Below are 18,393 nucleotides of genomic sequence, written 5' to 3'. Positions count from 1 at the left end.
GTCCAACTGGAGTCATTGTGTAGTCTGTCCATAATTGTTTCACCTATATCAAGTGCCGCATGTGCCCTGTTCCTTCATATAGATTCCGTCCGATAAATCGCAGCTCTTACAAGAATGAGTGTTCAACAGACGACATTACCGCTTCCAAGACATCCGCACAACGCCCAGCCGTAGCCGCCTCATCCTCCCAGTACCGAATCTTCTTAACCAATCCCTTAACACCGCCACGCCAATCCATATCATGAACAGCATGCACTCTCCCAGACTTGACTATTGCCATGATACAGAGAGCGGATGTTGTTGATGTCCTGAAATGATAATACGTTATATGGTTTCGATAGTGCAGGTATCCAACTGTAATGGCGAGAAAATGACAAGAAAGGCCTTTCTCAACGAAGGGACTGATCTCATCCTGCTCTCTTTCACTCATGGTGGAATGAGCGGCATGGTATAGAAATGGCCGATAAATGAGACATTTAAGTTCCAAAATTCTAGCGTAGAGTAGCAGAGCTAGTTTGTTGGTAGGTAGCGCACCCATGGTGATTTGAGCCATGAGAGGCATCGTTTGGGCCCTAATGCATGTTAGTGTCAGGATATAGCACCGAAATATGATGGATAGAAACGAGGGAGGCTCACCAGTTGTCTAACTGATCTTCGATCTGTGACACAGCCGAGATAAGTGATGATATGCTGAGAGATCTTGAAGTCCCCCAGCCTTTTCCGTCGCGATACAGCAAATTGAACGCACGGTTATTAAACCTCCTGAGCGTTATTTCAGTAAGGTAATAGTACCAACTCTCCTCTTGAACACGACCAAGATCATCCTCAGGACTATCTCCTGGCGGTGGAAATATCGTTGTTGATTGCCGAGGGGGACAAGCGTCTATCTCGGGAGGCATGGGCAACTCGGAGCCAGTATCATAGAGATCTTTCAGAACGCTTTGAGGGAGATGTAAGTCAAGACCAAGCTCGACCTGAGATTTGAGACAGCTCCAGTAAAAGCTTTGAGCTAGCCGCCGTAGCTGTAATGAGTTCTCTCGCGGCTGGTAATTCCAGTAGATGAAAAAGATGTTGGCAGCATGTTCGAATTGAGACCATGCGCGTAGAGGCGTGAGAGTGAACATGTAGTAGACTCCGGCGAAGAAGTGACACTGAGCAGCCAGCAGACTTTGATCAAGCAGGCCTAGTCTCTGTCTGGCGAGCTCGAAGTATGCCCTTGCTGTTTCCAACTCCTTACTCGAATCACAGAGTGAGGATCCTGTTGATGTCTCTGCCGGCGAAGTCACCATGGCATCGTAAGGTTTGGCTATGCAGCCCAAGGCACATGCTATCAGCTAGGACTTGTGTAAGTATCAAGTCAGTGACCCAAGTGATGTGCATCTAACGTACCACGATACAAGACTCTCCATCCCATGCGACACCAGTTTCTGAAATGCGCAAACTATCAGAGTTAATTGTATCGACGTCAAGAATCGGATTAATAGGGTGAACGTGTTGTAGAAACTGACGAACCAGTCTCGGTATGTCCTTTTCATCAACTGTGATGCGCCTCAATTTAGCATTGGACACCGAGGGACTACCTGTTCCATTATTCATAGAGGCATGACCACCATTGGCTTTCGTATCTGGATGAGCGTCGAGAATATGGGTTGGCGCGACGCTTCCTGCAAGAATAGGCCAGGCTAGGACAGATTCGACACTCAATATTGCGGTAGGGGCGGTGAGATCGTCAGAGCTCAATTCCTGGCCATCTGAGAAGGCGTCAAAACCTTCTTTAATGCGTGAGACTGGGCCTGGCGGCAATGCGGTATTTTTGACGGCTGTCTCAACACTCGTCTTGATTAGGCCTGGAATATCTTCAACGCTCTCCAGGACTTGGTTGAGACGTTCCAGGATGGCAATACTAGCAGGGTCAAATCTGCAACTGTCAGTCAGCGGAATACGAGCAGCCACAGGCTACGCACGATGAATGATCCCCTTCAGACCCCTCATAGACACAAGTTGATTGCGATGCGATGCATGATCCACAAACAGGTCTAACATTGTTGCACTTGACCTTCTTTACGCGACATATTCGACACGCTGCGATGGCCCGCTTGCGGGAGTATGTTACGTCAGGTCTTTGGCGGTCAATCCGGCGTCGCTTTGGTCTCGCAGCATCACCCGTTTGTTCTGCCTCCTGTTGACGCAGCTTTGATCCAGCCATCGAAGTTATTGGCGACTTGAGAATTTCTGTCAGCGGGGCTTGGTAACAATTGTGATCTTTGAATTTGAATGCCCAGAATTGAGTTGGGTGTAACTTACTGGCCCCAAAATTGTTGATAAGTATCATGGGACCGTGGTCCGTGCCTCGGCATTTGATCTGATGTGCCTAGTACGAGTCACAATTATTCGGGTTCAGGTTTACGCTTATTTATTTGATAACGTAGCTGTTATAAAGTCTCCAATGGTTTCGTGGTTGTCCTGTTAAAACTCGTGGTTGTCCTGTTAAAACTCGTGCTAATTCTTCAACAAATTCTTCAGAACCTCACAAACCGCATCTCCAACCTCACTACACTTTGCACTTCCCCCGAGGTCCTTAGTCCTAATTTCCAACCCACCACCCTCCTTTGTATCCAGGACCTTTGCAACCGACTGCTCAATCGCATCGGCCTCTTTCTCCAGCAAAAATGAGTATCGCAACATCATCGCCAAACTCAAGATTTGCGCCACCGGATTGGCGAGGTTCTTGCCCGAGATATCAGGCGCACTGCCATGAACGGGTTCATAGATCCCCTTGCAGGATCCTTCACCTGGAACGCCAGCGAGACTTGCGCTGGGAAGAACACCGAGAGTGCCTGTGATGCCACCGGAGATGTCGGAGAGCACGTCGCCGAACGTGTTGTCGGTATGGATTACGCTGTTGTTGAAGCGCTTGGGATCCAGAACCATCAACATGGCGAGACTATCAGCGAGTTGATGGCGGAGATCAATGTCGGTGAGTTCCTTGTTGAAAATATCTGTAGTTGCACGCCTCCAGAGACGACCACTTGCAAGGACATTGGCTTTGTCTGCGCTCCAAACAACAGGTTTGCTCCCATCATTCACCTTCTCACTGCTCGCGTGCAAGATCCTCGCAACAGCTGCACTCACACGAGCCAATCTCTCAACCTCAGGTCGTGAATAGATCCAAAGATCAGAAGCTTCATCTTCACTCTCTTCCTTCTTGCCAAAGTAAGCACCGCCACAATTCTCTCGAACAACGATGAACTTTGTCCCGGCTACAAGCTCAGCCTTGATAGGTGATGCGCTGACTAGCGATGGAACGAGAATCTCGCAGGGACGCAAGTTGGCAAACGCATCGAGACGCTGACGCAGCTTCAAGAGTCCTGACTCGGGAGTTGGTTCGGCGCCTGCCCATTCTGGACCACCGATGCTGCCGAAGAGAACGGCGTCGCTGGCTAGGGCTTTTTCGAGGACAGCGTCTGTGACGGGAGTGCCGTGCTTGTCGATACTGCATCCGCCGACGATGTCTGTGTCTCGCTCGAAGCGGATATCTGGACGACTTGCTTCGATTATATCCAGAACTTTGAGGGCTTCAGCCATAATTTCAGGACCGACATGGTCGCCGGGCAGAATGAGGACGCGAAATACTTTGTTTTCCGACATAATGGAGGTTAACGTGATGAGTGAATGGTGAGATAGTGAGAGGTTCAGAAGAGGACTGGAGTCTACAAGATAATGGAAACCAGTCTAGTATTTGCTCTGCCGATCTCGGAACACAGATTATGCCCGTTGGTGGTTAATGCCGATGCTGAATGTGATGATGGATGCAGCCAAGACTTTTTTATTCCTGTGACTGCTAAATTACCCCGCACTCCCACTAGTTCTGGCCCCGTATTCATTGGTTTCCTCTTCTGGAAGGGAGTGAAACGGAGTCTACCACCCAAGTCACTAAAACGTGGGGAAGACGAACCAAACCACATAAAATACAGACCAAGAGAGATAGCACTCTCCTTCTCACTCAATCTACACACTCAACTCTTATCAAAATCTCATATACATCAACATGTCAGGCCGTCTCCAAGGAAAAACCGCAATCGTCACAGGCGGCGCATCAGGCTTCGGCAAAGGCATCGCCACAAAATTCATCTCCGAAGGCGCCAACGTCATAATCACCGACCTCAACGAACAACAAGGCCAAGCCGTCGCCCAAGAACTATCCTGCGCTTTCACCCGCGCCGACGTCACCAACTCCGATGACTGGCGTCGCGTTCTCGAGTTTGCTATCGAGAAGTACAAACAGCTCGATATTGTCGTCAATAATGCTGGCGCTGCGTACTCCAAGAAACCAACTGAGGAGGTCACGCCTAAGGACTTTGACCTTGTGATGAATGTTAATGTCAAGAGCGTTTATTACTCTACTAATGTCCTGGTGCCGTACTTTTTGAAGGAGGGGAGGCCGGGGTGTTTTATTCAGGTTGCGAGTACGGCGGGTATTAGGCCTAGGCCTGAGTTGACGTGGTATAATGCCTCGAAAGCAGCTGTTATCAATGCTACCAAGACGATGGCTGTTGAGTATGGACCCAAGCAGATTCGGTTCAACTCTGTTTCTCCAGTTGTTGGAAGCACCGGAATGTGAGTCTGCACTTGAAGATCGTTTCGAGACCTTGGCTGACCTTAAAGGACACATCTGTTTATTGGCAAGCCGGATACCGAGGAGAACAGAAAGGGCTTCGTCTCAACGATCCCAATGGGCAGACCTTCGACACCCAGCGACATCGCCAATGCTTGTTGCTACTTGGCTAGTGATGAAGCCTCTTTCATTACTGGTGTCGATTTGGAGGTATGACCACCATTTATGGAATACGATACACTGATACTAACATAAATATTGTAGGTTGATGGAGGTCGCTGCGTATAAGCTTAGGAACAGGGACATGGCAGTCTATCACTATTTTACTGGTAGTAATAAAATTAAAAAGAGTATTATCAATTGTATTTCTCATCGTCTTAAAGGATTTTCGCGCTCTTGACCAGGTTCCCATCGAATTGCACTTCTGAGGCCATATTCAGTGATTTGCTGGCTGGTTCTTCATACTCCGTGGGACACAGCGATTTCGAGAATAACTAACTCCGCGATTGTCAGCTCAAGCTGCACGCATCTCGCGATTAGATTCCCTTCCTAATTGGGCATTAGTGGCAGATGTTCCTGTGATGCTTAACGCGGGGTAAAAGCGGACCTTGCCATGGTTCCTGTGACGGGTCGGTCGGGACCTGAACCGGAAGGATATCATCGGCCGATTGACGGACCGCCAAACTAAGCCTGCACAATCTATCATATCAAGCACGCGCCATACCATCATCGACCTACCCTTCACTCATTTTCTCGAGACAATCGAATATCTCTCCTCTATCCTCAGACTCCAATTCTTTTCCCTCCATTCCACAAACAGACAGCATCATGGGAAGCTCACATCATCTCCCATTCAGCCTCACAGACGAGTCCCTTTTTCGTCCCAACTCTCTCATCAATGGAGAATTCGTCCCCTCAAAAGAAGGCAAGACCTTCAATGTCATCGATCCAGGAACCGGCATGACATGGACATCATGCCCAGACTGCACAGCATCCGACGTCGATGCAGCAGTGAAGTCGTCCTATGAAGCATTCAAGAGCTACTCCAAGACAACACCACGTTTCCGTGCTCAGACGATCATGAAATGGTACAATCTGATGGTCTCTGCAAGAGAAGACCTAGCTCATATTCTTGTCCATGAAACTGGCAAGCCCTTAGAAGAGGCCCGCGGCGAAATTGACTATGCTCTTACGTTCGTCTGGTGGTTCTCTGGTGAAGCGGATAGAGCGCATGGATCGTCGATTACCTGCGCTCTTCCTGGTCGGCGCGCCATGACTATCAAACAACCTATTGGCGTTGCGGCTGCTCTTGTTCCTTGGAATTTCCCTATTGCTCTAGCATTGCGCAAAGCAGCTGCCGCTCTTGCTGCAGGGTGCACAATGGTCATCAAGCCTTCACCCGAGACCCCTCTCACAGCAGTTTCAGTCGCTTATCTAGCGTTGAAAGCAGGCTTTCCGCCCGGTGCCCTCAACGTGGTGACCACATCTCTCGAGAATACACCAGCTGTCGCTGAAGCTCTTTGTCTCAGCCCGCTTGTGAAGAAGGTGAGCTTCACTGGCAGCACGAGGGTCGGCAAGATCATTGCTAGCCTATGTGCCCAGAATCTCAAGAAGACGACGTTTGAGCTCGGCGGGAATTGTCCCTTCATCGTGTTTGATGATGCCAACGTTGATCAGGCCATGAACCAGCTCATGGCTCTGAAATGGAGGCATGCAGGTCAGGCTTGTGTCACATCCAACAGAGTATTCGTTCAGAGTAACATCTACGATTCTTTTGTTGAGAGACTTGTATCTGAAACTCGGAAGCTGAAGCTTGGCCATGGTATGATGGAAGGGGCTACGTTGGGCGCGTTAACGACTACGCGGGGCCTCGACAAGGCGGAGGAGCTGTATGAAGATGCTGTCAGCAAGGGGGCAAAAGTTGTCCTTGGAACAGGGAAACGCTATGATGCGGAGGGATATTTTATGGAACCGACGATCTTAACCGATATGAAGGACGAGATGCTCATGACACACGAGGAGATCTTTGCTCCTCTACTTGGCGTCTACCGCTTTGAGTCAGAAGAGGAGGTCGTCCAAAGAGCCAACGACACTCCCTATGGTTTAGCAAGCTACGTGTTTACCAAGAATGTGGATAGGTTGTGGAGGATGTTTGAGAATCTCGATGCTGGAATGATTGGACTGGTAAGTCGATCTCCAAGATTTGTTGATATGGAGAAGCTAACTTATGATGTAGAACGCAGGCAACAGTTCATCGGCTGAAGCGCCCTTCGGAGGAATCAAGGACAGTGGACATGGAAAAGAGAGTGGCAAGGATGTCGCGATTGATGAGTTCTTGATCACCAAGACGGGCACCATGACTGTTGAAGGTCAATATTAAGCTATGTAATTTAATCTGGAACTCCTAGCTATTCACTCAAGGTTCTGTCACTTTTGGCGTGCATTTCTGTCAAAACTCTGCTTATTTGCTCGTGGTATGCTGATAGAACAGGGCTATAAAGGTAGTCTGCAACGAAACCCAGGAAACCCAGCTCCTCGAGGAGTGGGGCTGTGGGTCTCCGCAGCCACTAGAATAGCTTTAGCCACTAATGGCTTCCAGCTAGCTGTCGGAAAATACTTTTACCGTTAATGAGGTTGTAATTTTTTACTTTTTCGTAAATGTTTCGCTTAGCAACAACCCTGTGTCTTTCACCCAAGCTTGTGCCCAATTACCTTAAAATAGTCAAAATATCCCATGCTATAAGGATTTACCATGACCAAATTCAAGCGCAATGCACAATCGCAACCAAAGCATGGCAAACCATCGGCCAGCGGTGCATCCAAGGCACCAGTTGCACCACCAGTTCGCCGTCCGGGATGGACGGGACCAAGCTATATACACAAACCCGCCAAAAAGACACCTGCAGCAGTGAAGAATACTAGCTCGACAGAACAGATCCAGAGTCTATCTGTTAAACATTCACAACTCATTCTTGACACAATCAGAACTACATTTCCTGCCGTCGACGAATTCAATGCATTGATACCAGTGTTACGCGAGGTCAGGGAAGCCCTTGAGCAAAAGGACTACTGCAAAGCATTCGGGACCCAAGAGTTCTTGGAGGCATATACAATCCGTTGGAGCCCTAGTAGAGCTCTGACAAGTGCAAATGTGCTGGCTTGGATTTGCAGTGAGATGAGCGAGGCTGCATGGGTTCAAAAGTTCCTTCACAATGAAGGGCAGCAGAAGCCATCCAAGATCGTATGCTTTGGGCGAGGAGGATCTGACTTGTTAGCGTGCGTGGCATTGCTAAAGCACTCTCACGAAAGCAAACTCGACGAAATTCCCCGGCTAGAGTCATCATCTCCTGATTGCAACGACAGTGCTATGGTTGATCTCAACCTTATTGATCGGCACGTTTGGTCAGGGATTGTCACAAAACTACAGCATACTCTGACACATTCTCCTCCCCTTTCTAAATATGCCACAGCCAAGGCGCACGCTTCAAATATCTCCGCTATCCCATCTCAAGTCTTAAATCTATCAGTCAACCACCTCGTCGTCCTCGAAAGCGATAGTACAACTCTACATGCGATGATTGGGCCCAATCCGGCACTAATTACTCTCTTCTTTACACTCCACGAATTCTACTCAATCTCAATATCCAAAACCACAGCTTTCTTATTGAGACTGACTGAGACAGCTCCTAAAGGAAGTCTATTGCTTGTTGTAGATAGCCCTGGAGCTGATGTCGTGCTACCTGATAGTAGCAACAAAGGACAGGAAAAGAAATACCCACTCGAGTGGCTACTTTACCAAGCTCTGCTACCACCCAAGAGCAGCAGCACAAATTCAGAGGAGGAGGAGCAACCAGCATGGGCGAAACTAATTCAAGGTGGCCATGAAAAGGAGTATAAGTTACCTACAGGACTAAGATTTCCAGGAAGTCTAGAGAATACCAGGTTCCAGGTGCACCTACTGGAACGTTCATAATAGCCAGGCTTATCTTATAACTATTATTCTGAAATTATATTGGCCAACCATCCTCGGGTCAGTCCTTGTTCCGGCCCCCCAACGGCATTGAAATGCAATCGCTTTAGACTCTAGTCACAAGACACTATTATTAGAGATACAAACATGCAAGGTAGTTGAAAAAAGGATACACTGCTTCACAAAAGACAGAATAAATGTCCCAGGATGACGATAAAGTGTTTAAGCTAACCATCTTGCGAAACCTATTCTCACACGTGGTTATTGCAGAGGTTGGAAATATGAATTGGTTTATCTAGGGTAAACAGGAGGATGCATGATGTCCGAGACGGAATTGTCAAATGAGGATTAGCGTGAGATGAGTATAAGATAATATTCCCGCTGCTATATCCGGGCATTGCGATAACGCGTTGGTTCCTGTGATGATGATAAGACGAGTCCAGCGGAGCGTGCCACCCCCGCAAGCGTCTCCGGCTCTGCACCAGACCAAACAAGGAAAGGAATCAAATCTTTGGTCAAGTCCGCGCTATCTACGCGAGTCAACGGCCAAAAATGCATGATAAGCAGATCCAACTTTAGTCCTGCAACATTGCGTTATATCCTCGATCTCCATTTCTGCCCCATAATCCACCTCATTCGGAAAGTAATCTATCATCCATCACAGACCCTCATCGCCTATTCTCTCGTAATAATGCCTCGGTCAAAGACCAACAATTTCCCAAGGGGCAAACCACGTGGTATACGCCGAGATCGGGACTGTCAGACCTGCAAAGCCCGGGGCGTCAAGTGCGATCTCAACAGACCACGATGTCTGCCTTGCGTCGAATCAGGATACGCATGCGGAGATTATCCACAGCGAGTCGTCTGGGCAGCGAATCCGACGCCGAAGCCGAGCAGGGCTGAGAATAGAAGCGCTGTTATTGAAAAGTCACTTGCGACGGACCAGCATGAGGTTGTGGAGCATTTGTTGGCGTTTGGGAGTAGTTTGAAGACTGCGAGGTTGGCGACGAATGATGATCTTTGCGTGGATCAGGGTTTGGGGCTGATTGATCAGGTTGATTACTTTTTGAGGGCGAGGATTAGTAAGAGAAGGGGATCAACTGCTGATTCTGCTTTGCCAACTTCACCGTCATCGTTATCGTCGGGGGAGGGAACGCAAGATGAGGATACGCTCATGTGGCATCGACTCGCAGCTCTCAAGAGTCTAAGTGAGGCTTTGAACACTGCTGATCCAGCTGCTTTTCTGGGTATTGCTGTCTTTGCTTTCTTCGAAGTCGTTTCAGATGGAGTTTTTGGCGAATGGGACTGTCATTTGCGTGGAGCTCGCTCGTTACTAGATTGCCATTGCAGCAACAGTGAAGAGTTCCAGCGATTCTCAAGGCGATTCACAGGTCTAGAAGAGATTGTCGCCTACTTTGCATGGTGGGATACCATTGGAGCTCTGGTCAGACAGTCCACCAGTAACACCAAAAGCGGCCTCATCTTTGACGACTGGCATCGAAGTTCGCTGGGACAGGACTTCTTCGACAGAGTTGGATGTCCAGCAGAGACATTCTGGTTATTCGTTTCTCTGGTCCAAAGCAAAGAGTCCACCAATTTATCAGAGAGCCTCACTCGAGCAATGGCGCAGCTTCTAAAGCTCGGAATGGACAAGACAGAGAAAGGGAAATGCAGCGATATATACCGCTGCGCCGCTGTGATAGCCGTTCTCACAACCCAAAGCTCTTCTAACGGAAGTGAAGAGACCTTTTCTGAGGTAACACTGGAGTTTGCTGTGGATAGGATCTGCCATATCATTGAATCCGCTTGCTCAAGATCCCGATACTATCCACATATGGCTACACCTGCCTACCTAGCAGGAATGAGAGCAACTAACTCAGCGCAATGCAAGATCTTGGGCACGTACTGGAGGAATTGTGAGATGGGAGATATTCCTCGATATTCTGGGGTTCAAATGCAATGTGAAGAGAGATGGAGGAAAAAGGGCCTGATATAATGGAACACAATAATTTATAAGAACTTGATGAATGCAATAATTATTATAAGAGGTAAAATATCTAAATAGTAGTTAAGTCTCTCTAAAAAGAGGAGGTAACTTTATAGTATTGGGCCTGTATTTGATATGTGTTTCCTTATACCAGCCTAACTTCCGACTCTACTACACTATCAAACCAGTCCATTTTACATACCTGAAACACTCCTATACGCTGAAACGTCCCATCATCTTTCTTGCACAGCATAAGCCCCTCCTCAAGTGTAAGTTGCAAGCACCAGACTTCTTCAATACTCTCTTCGTCAAAATCAAAAATTCCTAGCGCCACAAACACCGACATGTCTTTATTCAGGCTCCCTTCCTTCAGCTCCTTGCGCCCTAGCACAACTGGCCGACGCATAGTACCTGCTGGCCTCTTTTGCTTTCGAAGCGAAGCGATGAAGTCGCTCGAAGGTGTTCTCGTGAGAACAATTGCTGCTTGAACCCGTCCCAGAAGCTGAAGTTCGCAAGACGGCATGTGCAGTGCGTCGGCTCCACAATGAGGATCTACCGTCCAACGGTCGGGCTGTTGCTGCTTCGGTTGCATCAGTGGTGCTCCGCTTTGGCTCTTTGTCTTCATCCTCCGAAATTGTTGAAGTGTCAGTGGTTTGACGCCACCTTGAATGGAAGCCCAAGACCAAGAAGGCGCCCTGATCACTGGGGCGGATGCAAAAATAGTCGGCAAAGGTCTCGTTGCTGGTCCAAAGAAGCTGCTGACCCTGTAGCCGGGCCTCCATAGCAAACAACGAACAAGGTCACACTCCCAGAGACCGGCCAAGTAGCGTGACTGTAGAGCCTTGGAGATAGGTGCAGCAATAGAGGCAAGGGCAGCAAAGATATCATGAGGGTTCGATAGTTGGCGTCTGGAGAAGTCGACTACAATCTCGTCCCAATATTGTAGGAGCCGATCTCGTGTCAATTGCGAATTCCCTTTGCTCGTGTTGAGAAAGGTGTGGAGTAAGATAGATTTACCCTCCTGATAGCTGCGGTCCTCTGAGTAACCGGAGCTTCGGCATAGGAAAAAAAGCTGCTCTTTGCCGAAGAACACTACCCGACGGCTCAGTCTCTTCTCCTGACAACACCATCCGCGAGTTTCAGTAACACCGTAGTCAGCGGATCTTAAAGGGCCAATAAGAACATTTCCATCCTGGCCATCACCGAGAGGGAACTCGCAACAGGGAGCATGTTGTTTATAAGTATTGGCGATGAAGGAGTTGCGAGCATCGCCTGACCTGCCTGCGGTGATCGTAAGGGTTGCGTGGCCATATACTTTAGCCATGAGCTTTGATTCACGTTCCCAGTCATCCTTGTCGCCCTGGATTATGCATAGAGCGTCTATCCAGATATATTGGATGCCCAACTGGCGGGCTAATGCTATTGTATCGCGATGTGCCGCTACGAGGCGACGCTCATCGATCCCTCTCAGCATCCCCTCGATCGTCTTGTGATTGAGGGTGAAGGTGTCTGTAGCGGGCCCCCAGCAGTAAGACAAGGCAAGATATTTCTCCTTCATGCCCTGATCAGTTACGACAAGTCGTGGAAGGTCTTCTTGATTTCCGTTGCCTACGTCGATGACCCTGGTCGGCATGTCGTACGTCCCCTCAATACCGCACGCTTGATGCGACTTTGTACATCTTTCGAGAAAACCCCGGATCAAGGTGAGATAGGAATCCGGCTCATATTCTGCTGCGCAGATTCGTCCAGGTGTTCGCGAACCTGCCGCAGTTCCCTCTTTCCTATATAACGCATTAGTAGTTCTTACAACATCGTGCTCTGAGATGAGATAGATCTTACCCATAGACGGCCAGGTTTATGTAGCCGAGTCCATGGCTGCTTTCCCTCACGGAAGTGATAGGGTTGTATCTCCCGCACGATACGATAATGCGCGGCTGAGTCAGAGTAGGACTGTAGTCTGTGAAGTGGACGTAAATCCAGATACCCGGCTCAAACTTAGTAACTCCTTCCGGAACTTCGCCTTTGAGGACAGATTCGATCTGAGCACCTGTCCACTCTTGTCGGAAGCCTGTCCAGCAAAGATGACAAAAGTCGCAGCCATTTTCAGCGCTTTTTTTAAGTGACGTGAGATTTGGGTGGAACTCTAGATAAAAGCGATCTTGATCAATAGTAAAGGTGTGGCAGAAGGCGCATCGAGGCATGGTTCCCGAGTCTAATGGTTGGTGAGGGCCATTAAACTCATGTTACAGCGGAGGAGGAATGCGGGGTGCTATTATTACTTTGTCAGATTGTCGGTCAAGAACGGCTAGCATTATAATAAAAGCAACTAAGCACCAAAGAGTCATTTTATGACTAAGCTAAGGACTGATCCAAATAATACGGATCTCGGATGTAAGTCTGACATAGCGAAGACAGTCATACGAGAAAATTTGTTAAAGGCAACAATTATTAGAACGGGCGGAATGCCTAAGCGATAGTCAAATGGCTGGGCTATTTCTGGTCATACAGATCCTTGACCAGTTGCACTGCTTCCGAAGATGGCCTATTCATATCAAAAATAAGATCCTTCGGCTTCTCCTCCCATCCACACTCAATAGGGTCATCGCTAAACACGAATCGTGCCGACCGAAGTTTCGGAAAATTCTCCAAAGCTTCAGCAAACTCAGTGATCTGAGGCAAGTCCTCTATCGTACAGTTCCGAATCTCAAGACACTCCAACTGCTCTGGAATACAGTCTGCAAAGGGAGGTGGAGGTGGCATCTTCCAGTTCTCATCCATGACTGCCTCGAACACATTGAAAAGCCCCTTGAGGGCTTCGATAACAACCTTGAGGTGCTTCAACCTGTGCAGTTGTTTGAGCTCAACCCCGGCGTATGACCAAAATGTTTCCTGATCTAAGACATAAGCAAGCCTCCATGTTTTGTTGGAGTCGAGGTGAAGGTATTCCAAGGTATCTGAATGCGGTATCAATGCTCTTACGATATCTCGAGCCGTCATTTCCAGCGTAATTGGCTTCTCTCGTGCTCGTGTGGATGTAAATGCTCGTAACCCCCGACACACAGCTAGTAAGGCATTAAGAGAGGAAAACTGGCAATTGGAGTCGGTGATCGAAAGTGACTCTATGCTGACAGATCGCCTAGGCAGTTTGTCCAGAACCTCTTTATCCATGTCGCCGGCTAGGGTCATGCCGTTGCACTCGTATGAGCGCAGGGAAGGCATTTGCAGTATCTTGATAAAATCCTCGTCGAATTTAAACTCTGAGCTCTCGTTATTGCTAGGATCATAAAGGAACCATCGCCTCTTGCTCATAATGTTAGGTTTTTGTGTGATGTTTTGTAGCCGAGGAAATGATCCGCCTGGCTCGGCACCGTTTTGATTGCTGACACCAGCATTCAAAACGCGCAGAAAAATGCTAGACTTTTTCGGTATCCGATAGATCAATGTCCTGATATTGGTGCAGACTGCAAGAAGCAGTGCCATCAAAGCATCTTCCCATTCCTCTTCTAGTAATTTGACCCATTGCTTCCTAATTTCTGATTCACCTTCAGAGGGGAAAGTCTCATCTACCAGCCTCTTGTATACAGACCACTCATCATCCCGGATCGCAAGACCTGACTCTGTCCCATCGCTCTTGAACCCCCAATCATGTAAATCAAGCGTTTGGACATGCCAGACGAGCTCCGGATGGGAGATGGCGATATGGTGGAGGAATTGTAAGTTACGGTTGCGCGATTGAGATCGTTCTTTGGGAATTTCGGAGCTGCGGTATGTTTGGACTGCAAATGGGGCGAAGATGTTGAAGCAGCGCTTGCATGTGGAGGCGAGTGAGTGGATCGACTTGGTGGAGTTTGAGGCGACGAGATAGGATGCAATCTCCTTGTGAAGCTCCGCAGGAAGTCTTTCGAGCGCCGAATTGAGAGACATGGTGAAAGGTGCTGGGAAGTGAAACGAGGTAAATAGGAACGGGGAAAATTAGCAGCGTAATAATAGATATTAAAACACGTGATCTCGTACATGAATAAACCTTATGTTTGAAGCATGCATGGTACTAGCTTGTAACCTACGAACCGGGGTCCGGGGTCTGATAGCAAGGCGGCTGTTATTCATTTATGAGATAACTCATTTGGTTAATAAAAATCAGTAAATGCTAAAGTATTAATTGAGAGACTGTGAAAAGAAAAAACTAAGGCTCTACCATAAATCACGAAATAATGACAACATTGAGGATAGGGAAGTTGCAAAAGGATGTACCAAGCCCTTCATTACCTGACAAAGCCAGATAACGTCTTCCAAACAGCAAATCCTCAACTATTCGCGGTTATGAAATATCTCTATAAATTCGCGAGCACTATTTTACCCGGCGATACTATCTACAGGCATAGGCTGATTAGCCGCAACCATTGGCTTGGGCGGCCACTCTCCAGCATAAAATTGACATTCCAGCGAATGGTGGCCAGAGTAAAGAACTCTGGTAGCCTCATCCTCACAAGTAAAGTCTTTTCGAACCTCTGAAGGCAGAGTGACTAGAGCTGAACAATTGGGAGGAATGGTCAGCGACATAATAAACCTTTGACCTTCAAGCTTCCATTCACATGCAACGAGTCCATAAGGTCCGTTGAACGATACCTTCGCACTGGTGATATTCCCTCCAGGGATAGGGCGGACTCGAATGACGCGCCAACCTGGCTCGTGAGGTGAAATACCACCAACTGTCCCGTGAAGCCAATCACCTACTGCCCCAAGAGCATAGTGGTTGAAACTCGTCATTTGACCAGGATTAATGAGCCCATCAGGTAGCATACTGTCCCAGCGTTCCCATACAGTCGTTGCGTCGTGTGACACTACAGCATATAACCAACTAGGGCATGTAGTCTCGAGCAGCATACGGTACGCCAGTTGTGAGCGGCCGATCTCAGATAGCGCGTGGGAGATAACCGGTGTTCCTGCGAAACCTGTGCTGATGTGGAAGCGAGCGGTGCGGACTAGACGATCGAGGGCTTTTCCAGCAGTTTTGCGTTGTTCATCGTTCTCGGGATAAAGACCGAATCTGATGGCGAGACCAAGACCTGTTTGAGACGTTGACATTAGGTTACCCTCTGCTGTGATGTATCTCCTCTGAAAGAGGACCTTCAAACGCTCTCCGTCTTGCGCATACTTGGCAGCTAGTTCCGTCTTTCCAAGAACGGAGCATAACTTGGAGAATACCAGTGTCGTATGCACAAGATAAGCATTCGCCACGAGAATGTTGTCAGTTCGTCCATTTCCAGGATCCTCAGGCGGTGCGCTTGGATCTAGCCAATCTGCCAGCTGCCACTTATCAGGGTTCCAAAGCCCATCCGGAGCCCTATCAACACCCCGTTCCAGCCAAGCATGCATACTATCAAACTGTCTCTCCAGGAGACCTTTGTCAGAGCTATACTGAAACAAAGCGTCTGGAGCTAGGACTGTAACATCGTCCCAGATTGCTTGAGCCATATGAGGCCAATTGGAACTAATGGCGTTGGGACACACGAGAGGAGGTATGCCGCCCTTGCCTTCCTCCAGCTGTTCTGCTGACACGTCTTGTAGCCAGTTACTAAGGATTCCCAATGTGTCATAGAGGTACGTCGCTGTTGGGCAAAATACCTGCAGGTCGCCGGTCCATCCAAGACGCTCATCTCGCTGGGGACAGTCTGTCGGCAAAGACAAGAAGTTACCGCGCATTGACCAGACGATATTATTGTGTAGTTGGTTCACATAAGGATTGGAGCATTCGAAGAACCCTCGGCGCTCCATATCTGTATGAAGCACAACAGCTCGGATGTCATCGGGTGAGGGACCGTCATCCGGCCATCCTTCGACTTCGACATATCGGAAGCCATGGAAGGTGAACTTGGGTGACCAGTTTGAGAGAATCTCACCCGATCCGATCACAGTATCACAGCATTTTGCGTCACGAAGTGGCCGTGTTCCCAACTCCCCATTCTCCATCACCTCGGCATGACGCAAGGTGATACATTTGTCCTTCTCGGTTGGAAGGCATGGAATGAAGAGTTTGCCCACGAGGTTTTGACCAAAGTCCAAGACCGTTTTGCCCCTCTGACTGCTGAAGACGCGCTTGCAGGAGATGGTCTCAGTGACACGAACAGGGGGAATATCAGGTGCTACAAGTTGAGCCGATGGCCTCTGAAGAACTCTTGTCTTCAGAGGTTTTGGAGGTATATGGTTCATATCGTGAACCTCACCATCGTAAATCTCACTCGTAACAATTGGACTCGTGGTGGATGACCATGTCTCGTCTGAGACAAGATCCCAAGACACTTTGCCAGCTGTATCTTGAATCTCGAGCTGAGCGAATAGCCCTAGCTCATCGCCATATCGAAAACGCTTGCCACCTTTGAAGCCGAGTCTTCCAGCATACCATCCCTCAGCAACCTCGGCACTGATGACATTCTTGCCCGGGAGCAGCAGGGAAGTAACATTGTGGATACGGTAAATGAGGCGATGGTTGTAGCTCGTCCAGCCTGGGGCTAGGACCTCATCACAGACACGTTGTCCGTTGATGGTTGCCTCAAAGACACCAAGACTTGTTATATACAATCGTGCACGAGGAATAGTCGTTGTATCTTGCGGTAGAGTGAACTCTCTGTAGAATCGAATCGGTCGTAGTGGCCCATAGGGTCCAATTCGTTCAGCGGAGGTGATGAAATTTGCTTTAAAGTCGTTGGTCTCAAGAAGAGCGGTCTCAACAATCGCAGAAGTCGACCAGGAGCTAGGTTTGACGACGGCAGACTCTTGATCGAGGCTTTTACCATATACCCTCACGCGAACGGACGCAGATTCGCGAGATGAAAGTGACCGAGCTGGCCATGGCACCAGAACCGATTCTTCGCTCTCAATGATGAATAATTGAGCATCAACTGTGTTTGAGAAAGTGATCTCAACTTCGTAAGAGGTTTGTACCCATGACGCAGCTGTCGAAGCCGACGTTTCGAATGACCAGGAAAGTCGAGGCCTAGACGTGTCTACACCAAGTCCATTGTGGTGATGCTCAAATTTGAGCTTGGAAACCCGAGGACTGGACATGGTACGTCTTCAGAGCTGGCTGGGACTAAGTTCGTTGTATGGGAGTACAGTAAACTGAATTGTCTTACCCGTTAAGTATGACCTATTCAGGTCGTGTGACAACTTCGGCAGTCGGGTCAACTTGGAGCGAGTTGTGGTTTTCCCCAGGTCAATACAGACAAACTCGACAGAAACGACTTCTCAATTTGGCATTTCGTCGGATCAGATTGAAGTCAGGCGGGTGTAGTTTACCGGAGTAGGTTGACTGTGACCCTCGCAGTCACTGACGATCATGCGGCTTTGGAAGCATCCGATTGGCCAGAAAACCAAGAGAGCCAATCATGTCTCGGCAAAGCCGAGAGGATTGACCATCCTTCGCCTCGGAACATAAAGGTTATTCCCCATACAAAGGAGCCTCGTTTCTTGGCATGTTTGAGGGACGGTTCCATTCCGCAGTGGCAGGCATACGGATTGAGGATTTGACGGGGTTGATCATTTGAAAAGTTGAATGGCATTCTCTGAACTCGGCATCAGGCCAGTTAGCCCTAGAAAAGTAATAAGTAGCTGGGGAGTGAAAAAGACTGTAGTCATGAATATCTACAGATGACTTGGCCACCCGTTCATCCGCAACAATGAGAGCCTTCGGGATTCGGCCTTGAGAATGGCTATAGAATGAGCGGAACAGGTCCAAAGGATGTAAAGATCCAGGTCTACAGCTAGCTCTCGAAATAACCCGCCGTCATGGGGTAACATAACTTCTCGCCGTAAACCAGGGTG

At 48.5% G+C, this 18,393-nt stretch overlaps 9 protein-coding genes across 9 annotated transcripts; 4 read left to right on the top strand and 5 right to left on the bottom strand.

Annotated features, from left to right (window-relative positions):
• Positions 1 to 106: 106 nt before the first annotated feature.
• Positions 107 to 2,206, bottom strand: FOBCDRAFT_250124 (uncharacterized protein; the record flags this gene model as incomplete). Its single annotated transcript, XM_031183174.3, has 4 exons — positions 107 to 572; positions 637 to 1,334; positions 1,390 to 1,918; positions 1,965 to 2,206. The coding sequence occupies 4 exons, from the start codon at positions 2,204 to 2,206 to the stop codon at positions 107 to 109; spliced, it is 1,935 nt and encodes a 644-aa protein (XP_031038816.3).
• A 251-nt stretch (positions 2,207 to 2,457) lies between these two features.
• Positions 2,458 to 3,686, bottom strand: FOBCDRAFT_250123 (Isopropylmalate dehydrogenase-like domain-containing protein). The gene has a single exon (XM_059610905.1). It carries the CDS (start codon positions 3,646 to 3,648, stop codon positions 2,500 to 2,502), a length of 1,149 nt encoding a protein of 382 aa, XP_059467164.1. The 5' UTR covers positions 3,649 to 3,686; the 3' UTR covers positions 2,458 to 2,499.
• Positions 3,687 to 4,048: 362 nt separating this feature from the next.
• FOBCDRAFT_292702 (3-oxoacyl-reductase) lies at positions 4,049 to 4,903 on the top strand (the record flags this gene model as incomplete). Its single annotated transcript, XM_031183172.2, has 3 exons — positions 4,049 to 4,617; positions 4,666 to 4,825; positions 4,880 to 4,903. The coding sequence occupies 3 exons, from the start codon at positions 4,049 to 4,051 to the stop codon at positions 4,901 to 4,903; spliced, it is 753 nt and encodes a 250-aa protein (XP_031038814.2).
• Positions 4,904 to 5,288: 385 nt separating this feature from the next.
• On the top strand, positions 5,289 to 7,043 carry FOBCDRAFT_182038 (Aldehyde/histidinol dehydrogenase). The gene is made up of 2 exons (XM_031183171.3): positions 5,289 to 6,799; positions 6,852 to 7,043. The coding sequence occupies exons 1-2, from the start codon at positions 5,444 to 5,446 to the stop codon at positions 6,993 to 6,995; spliced, it is 1,500 nt and encodes a 499-aa protein (XP_031038813.3). The 5' UTR covers positions 5,289 to 5,443; the 3' UTR covers positions 6,996 to 7,043.
• A 257-nt stretch (positions 7,044 to 7,300) lies between these two features.
• Positions 7,301 to 8,675, top strand: FOBCDRAFT_222363 (uncharacterized protein). Its single transcript, XM_059609608.1, has one exon. It carries the CDS (start codon positions 7,368 to 7,370, stop codon positions 8,586 to 8,588), a length of 1,221 nt encoding a protein of 406 aa, XP_059467163.1. The 5' UTR covers positions 7,301 to 7,367; the 3' UTR covers positions 8,589 to 8,675.
• Positions 8,676 to 9,276: 601 nt separating this feature from the next.
• FOBCDRAFT_292698 (uncharacterized protein) lies at positions 9,277 to 10,581 on the top strand (the record flags this gene model as incomplete). Its single annotated transcript, XM_054704462.1, has 1 exon — positions 9,277 to 10,581. The coding sequence occupies one exon, from the start codon at positions 9,277 to 9,279 to the stop codon at positions 10,579 to 10,581; it is 1,305 nt and encodes a 434-aa protein (XP_054560437.1).
• Positions 10,582 to 10,624: 43 nt separating this feature from the next.
• Positions 10,625 to 12,773, bottom strand: FOBCDRAFT_201109 (heterokaryon incompatibility protein-domain-containing protein; the record flags this gene model as incomplete). The annotated part of the gene is made up of 3 exons (XM_031183168.3): positions 10,625 to 10,642; positions 10,775 to 12,353; positions 12,412 to 12,773. The coding sequence occupies 3 exons, from the start codon at positions 12,771 to 12,773 to the stop codon at positions 10,625 to 10,627; spliced, it is 1,959 nt and encodes a 652-aa protein (XP_031038810.3).
• Positions 12,774 to 13,062: 289 nt separating this feature from the next.
• Positions 13,063 to 14,496, bottom strand: FOBCDRAFT_239575 (uncharacterized protein; the record flags this gene model as incomplete). The annotated part of the gene is made up of 1 exon (XM_059610269.1): positions 13,063 to 14,496. The coding sequence occupies one exon, from the start codon at positions 14,494 to 14,496 to the stop codon at positions 13,063 to 13,065; it is 1,434 nt and encodes a 477-aa protein (XP_059467162.1).
• A 429-nt stretch (positions 14,497 to 14,925) lies between these two features.
• On the bottom strand, positions 14,926 to 16,782 carry FOBCDRAFT_134872 (bacterial alpha-L-rhamnosidase; the record flags this gene model as incomplete). Its single annotated transcript, XM_031183166.3, has 1 exon — positions 14,926 to 16,782. The coding sequence occupies one exon, from the start codon at positions 16,780 to 16,782 to the stop codon at positions 14,926 to 14,928; it is 1,857 nt and encodes a 618-aa protein (XP_031038808.3).
• Between the last annotated feature and the right edge of the window lie 1,611 nt (positions 16,783 to 18,393).

Source organism: Fusarium oxysporum, chromosome V, assembly GCF_013085055.1.
Source record: "Fusarium oxysporum Fo47 chromosome V, complete sequence".
In the NCBI taxonomy this organism is placed as follows: Eukaryota; Fungi; Ascomycota; class Sordariomycetes; order Hypocreales; family Nectriaceae; genus Fusarium; species Fusarium oxysporum.
The sequence above is the reverse complement of the archived record's forward strand: the minus strand, read 5'-3'. Positions and strand labels throughout refer to the sequence as shown.